The sequence below is a fragment of the Nylanderia fulva genome, unplaced genomic scaffold (assembly GCF_048542155.1).
Source record: "Nylanderia fulva isolate GAGA-0341 unplaced genomic scaffold, ASM4854215v1 Scaffold748, whole genome shotgun sequence".
Lineage (NCBI taxonomy): Eukaryota > Metazoa > Arthropoda > Insecta > Hymenoptera > Formicidae > Nylanderia > Nylanderia fulva.
In genome coordinates this window covers 6,121-11,851 of record NW_028190860.1, presented here as the reverse complement: position 1 = coordinate 11,851, position 5,731 = coordinate 6,121, and the positions used below count along the sequence as shown (strand labels likewise).

At 40.0% G+C, this 5,731-nt stretch overlaps 1 protein-coding gene across 1 annotated transcript; it reads right to left on the bottom strand.

Moving 5' to 3' along the window:
• Positions 1-1,719: 1,719 nt before the first annotated feature.
• LOC146720197 (uncharacterized) lies at positions 1,720-3,642 on the bottom strand. The gene is given in 1 exon segment (XM_085488938.1): positions 1,720-3,642. A coding segment is annotated over 1 exon segment (1,923 nt).
• Positions 3,643-5,731: the final 2,089 nt, after the last annotated feature.

Below are 5,731 nucleotides of genomic sequence, written 5' to 3'. Positions count from 1 at the left end.
AATGAGTGTCCGCGCTTTACTATTTAGGGATATGTGAACTGGCTTAAATACTCACAAGGTTAGACTATGTCTAATGTGCCTTGCTATGGTACACTTCGCAACGGTGTTCTTCCCTCTGAGTCTGAAGATCTGAGGAGCCTCGGTACCTCGGTCCGAAATGGCGGCTATGTCTCGTTGTCTTCGGAACCCCGTAGTAATAGCTGGTTGGCTGACTGCTGTTAGAAGTACTGAACTTGACTGTGCTGGCGGAACAACTGGCGTTCTGTGCTGGGTGCAGGGTTTATATACCGTAAAATGTGGCTCGCTCCTCCCATCGGGCGATGCGGCTTAGCCAATGGCAAGTGAGGTACGTCGGGGAAGTACCGGAGATAATTTGTTCTTGGTAGAGATTGCGTCGGTTAAGTCCCGGAGAGATGGCTTCTCAGTAGCGATAGCGGTGTTCCTTTGGTGACTCATCGCCGGGCGCTCCGACTTTCCTTATCCTATTCTCGGTAGCGATAGTGGTATGCCTTTGTTGGCTATGCGCTCCGACTTATCTTATCTTCTTCTTGGTATTGATGACGGTTGACTATGCGCTCCGACTTCCTTTGTTACGTTATCGGTTTGCAGGTTGCTACTTGCTTCTGTGTTGCATCATGCATTGCATCATGTTTCTAGAATATTCTGTGCGTAAAGCCGAGTTCATAATAGTAAAGCGAGTTTCACACTTCATTGTCCAACTAATGTAATATGCTATTTTATGAGCGAGATTGCCTTATACTAAGTACTATCCTTTAGAGTATGTCGATTCCTTTTTACATAGTCATTCTTGGACAATGATACTGCTGGACAGAATTACTTGTGGACAAATTTCGTACATCGTCGATTGTCGGTAAAGTATTTTGCTACCTGACCGGTTGTATGGTATTGATGATCGATTAAGTGGGTCGTTAATTGGTATGGTAAATTCATGTCTTATTGTTAGTCGGTAAGATAGTTTTTTATTTTGCCATTAATGGCCAAGTTTCATCTGTGGTTGGTAGGTCAAGTCTCTGTTTTACCATTGGTTGATCTTATCTTGGGTAGGTAAGTTAGTAGTTCCGTCCTTAACGTCGATGATCGGTATTGAGGGATTTGTTTGTGTTATATGTCGGTCAGTAAAGCATCGCCTAAACAATAGTTCTACATATTGGTGACTATATGAATTGTGTACGATATTTAGGGGTACAATATGTAAGGTGCTTCGGGAGTTAAGATATATATATATATATATATATATATATGTATATCTATATTCGTTGTGGTACTTAAGCGCGTTTATTCTCTAATTTATTTATGTTTCCTAACGAATGATCAAGAGTAGAGTATCTTTGTCGGTTATGTCTCTTATAGTTTCAATATTGTTTTTTTTACGGTGAGCTGCTACTCTTATTATTGTTCGTGAGAAGACATGTTTTAACCTATGAGTAATTATATGTGTGATTAAATATTCGTTAATACCGGTCTTTCATGCAGGTTAGAGATTGTCATGACTAGTAGGTTAAAGAATAAAATTTTGAAAAAGATTGAGACTTTGAAATTTGTCTGGACGTTACACCTCCCCTCCTATTTGAGAATAAAACCCGACGTTGACCTAGGGTTTTGTTCTAGGTTATAGAGATGCTGTTGTAAGTCGTTATACGTCTGAGGGATAGTGATATTTGTGGATTCTATTTTTCCAGGTCGTCTGGTGTTATAATCTTAAAGTTGTGGCTGACTTATCACTGGCGGTTCTTTTGGCAATGCAGGGGGTGTGTCTGAGATGATGGCGAGAGGTGTGGCGTCTTCTGGGAATTTGTTCTTTTTTTCCTTTTCGTTCATATTCTTGCGGCTGAGATAAAGCAAGAGATTAGTTAAAGAGTCCCATAATGCTTCTATTAGATGTAGACTACATCCATATACGGTATGTAGTGCGTATTTATGGATGATGGTGTCAATTGCCAATTTAGCAATACGAACGATCATAAATACTCCAACGACACCGGCCGTTGCTGATCCAAAACTCATGAATCCTCTCCATATTTTTGCCGCGGTGTTGTCTACGATTTTGTTGAGCGATTCTTCGTCTAGTAGTTTGTATAGTGAGACGGAGTCGGTATTAACTGGGTGTCCAATGAGCCCTCGGGCGACGGCGTTGAGCAGTGCCGGTTTCTCTGCGGGAAACATAATGTGATCTCTTAATTTTTCTATGTCTTGCTGCGTGTAGATTCCACTGACAGCTAATGGTCCAGGTAATCAATAACTCCAGGTAAGAGATGCCATGGGTCGCAGTTGTTGAGGTGGCAGCTGTCTTACTTGTGCCTTTGGTGTGAACTGTACCCAGGTGCCCTCTATTCGATATAACGTTGGTAATTCTTGAGAACATTCTCGTTCGTTTCCGATCTTTGTGACGATTCTTGATTTGGGCGTGAGGAAGTAAGAGGTGTTTTTGACGGTTACGGGTAATTCGTTATAACATTCTTTGGTTGGACGTACGGTGACTTCCACGGGGATGCATTTTATGATCTGGACAGCTTCTCCAGTGGTGACGGCCATGTATCCCGGCGACTTCATAAGACTATACGCGAATTCGTCGGGCAAGAGGGTAGCAAAGAATAAGGCGTTGGTTATTACTTGTCTTTCCAATTCACATTTTTGTTGTATAACATTGTGATACAAGGATGTCATCTGATGTCGGATATGTTTCTCGACATACACAAACTTGGAATTCATGTAAGTGAATATATCGAGGTGATCCACAGGGATCGTACCTTTATTGGCAAAGGTTTGGCCTTGCTTTGTTTCCAGAATAAATAATTTCGGATGTTCGGTGGGAAGCAGAGTGTATACGCATAGTGGTTGTTCTTTAGTCTTAGTTAAGGCGAATGTGATGTTTTGGGTGGTAAGACTGTAGATGATGGGTGAATTATCGCCTGCTATTTTAGTCGCTAGTCCTTCGTATAGAACATCGTATTGATTGAAGTTGCAGGATTTCATTGGTACTGGTTTCCAAAAGGTGTAACCGTCGTCAGAGTCCAAACAGAAGCTATCGGCCAGTGTACAGATGGTTCCTGACCTTAACTTGATTTTACCGTGTTCGAGTTGTACTGGCACGTAAGATGATTTGAGTGAGATCTTTGCAACTGCTTGAACGATTACGTTGTCCCATGTACCGTAAGGGTCAGAGTATTGCGTACCCTTACATGTTCCATCGGTTTTTAATTCGCCAGCTAGCGTAAGGCTGTGATAAGAAGTTTGATTGATTTTAAGTCCACTAATTAAGTGAGCGGGTCCCAGGGATGTGGTGCCATCTTGAAACATTCGCATGCATTGCGAATATCCGGTTTCCTGGACGTAATCCGCTCTTCCGTTAAAGACGACCGAGATGTGCGAATGCATGCCGCAGTGGTATATCGTGCGGGATATCTCTAGTTTGCATTGCATAACTTCTGCATAATTATATTCAGAAAGTTGTAATAGCTGTATATAGATCTCTGTAGAGTTCGGAGTTTGATGGTGGAGATTGCATTCTCCCACATCTAAGAGAGAAACAGCGGTGATGTTGAGATGCTGTCCACCACAATCAAATCCAATCAGGGCGAATGAGGTTTTAACGGAGAGTATTAGAATAATCCCTAACATCATGGTGGCTGTAACGCACAATCGGACTAGTTTACTAAATTAAATATTTTTATATATATATATGTTATTTAATATGCATGTGTGCACGCATGCATACGCATATATGCTTATAGGTATATATACATATGCGCGTGCAGGGGCAGTCCTAGCATGGGACTCGATAAACGGTGCGTGACGAATCTTTTAATGATTAAATAGTACAATGTACATGATTTTACTGTCGTTGTTTCTCACGTCCGTTTTCAGACTCGCACATGGACACACATATATATACATATCTGCACATGCATAAGTCGTCAAAATAGCCAAGGGTCGTCGAAATAGCCAATGGTTACGAAAAATCGTCGTCAAAGTATACGATTGACATATACATATATATATGTGTACATATATTCGTACAATTTATAAGTACAGGCGCGAGTGCCCGCTAACGAATAGGTGTATATGTTATAAACTATATTTATGTCCTATATCTATGTATATCGGTTGCGCGGTTGCAGCTTTCCTGCCCGTGTCTTTTGCGAGATTGTAGAAATTATTCGAAATTTTGTTATATGATAAGAGGCGATTAGCTCGTTCGCTGGTAAGGCTGGAGTCGATTTTTCTGAGTTAAGGTAAGTATAAGTTTTTAGTATGTTATATATATATATATAAATTGTTAAGTTCGTTAAGGTTTTGCGAGGCTATTCACAATGGTGGAATAGTGAACCGATAGATAATTCTCGCGAGAAACGGAGTTATTACCAGTGAGCGAGTTAACGATAATCCGTGGTAATATAAAGTGTTTTAATTAGAATGTTGCATGGAAATGAGTCTCATGCAACTTTGGGAGTTTTGTATAAGATGTACTTATATAAAGCATACCTCATGCAAAAATGAAAGATTATGGCTAGAAATAGTAATAATAAGGTTTTGAATACTGTACAGAGTTCCATGCTGAACAACCTGTTTAGTTAGGACGGTTTCCTGAAACGGGAACTTTTACATATATCGTATTACTAAACTATACCTGTAATTTTAGCGTTGAGATTTTAATAATCTTATAGGCGTCCGAGCTGATAGCGAACCTGCAATCAGGAATACATATATTATTATACGTGAATAATCTTTATATGACGCGGTGGTCATTTGTCCTTACATCTATTAAAATAATAATAATTATTAGTGCATTGTTTTATAGCGTAGGCTGGTAATGATTAATGGTGGGTACCTTTCCGTCCCAGTGTCTGATGGTATGGTTGCTTTCCCATACGTTTACTACATATTGAATATAGGTGAAGAAACATTCTTCGCATTTAGTTACGGGTTCGATTTTATAACAAGCATAGCGACAGTTGAGGCATGGAATAGGAGGTGCAGTTTCACAAACAAGAACGTGATAATTGCGGATGTCCTTAGGTACGGATCGGGTTCTTCGCGTGATGCGACAGGTTTGGCAATAGTTATCATAAATAGTGCTTTTATAGCATCTAGCTCTGTGTATGTTAGGAAAGAATTCTATCATTTTCTGTATTAAAGGGAATCTCTGTAACAGGGTGTAGAGTTCAACAATATTAGGGTGTTCGTAGTACGTGTTAGAAGCTGTTGCGTTGTGATCGCATGGATTGTTGGAAGACCTTTTTTTTTTTTTTTTTTTTTTTTAAGTTTAAACAACTAGAGGTGATTTAAAGGGTAGTTCTTGATTTATGCTCATTAAATAACTAGTGCAAATTATACAACTTCGTATTAGTTTGGAAACTGTTAAGAGCTCGGAACATACAGAACACTGTGGTTCAGGGTAACCTAATCCAATCACAACGGCGTGAGTATACCGTGCTTGGTAAAAGGAACGTGCGGCTAGATCGAGATTTGAATAACAATTCGTGCAACGTGCAGAATAAGTGACTACGTTACGATCTCCATATACCTTTACGCAGCTTGCGAATGCGAATATCTGATGTAGCGAGGAGTTTGTAGTTTGTCCTGGATAGACTGGTTGGCGATGCCAACACATCTGAAACCCAAAATTAGAGATACTGTTTTTCAACCTGGTTCTATATGTGCTAATTTTAACTTATCGATATGGACAATCCGTGGTTTATGGTCGATTAGG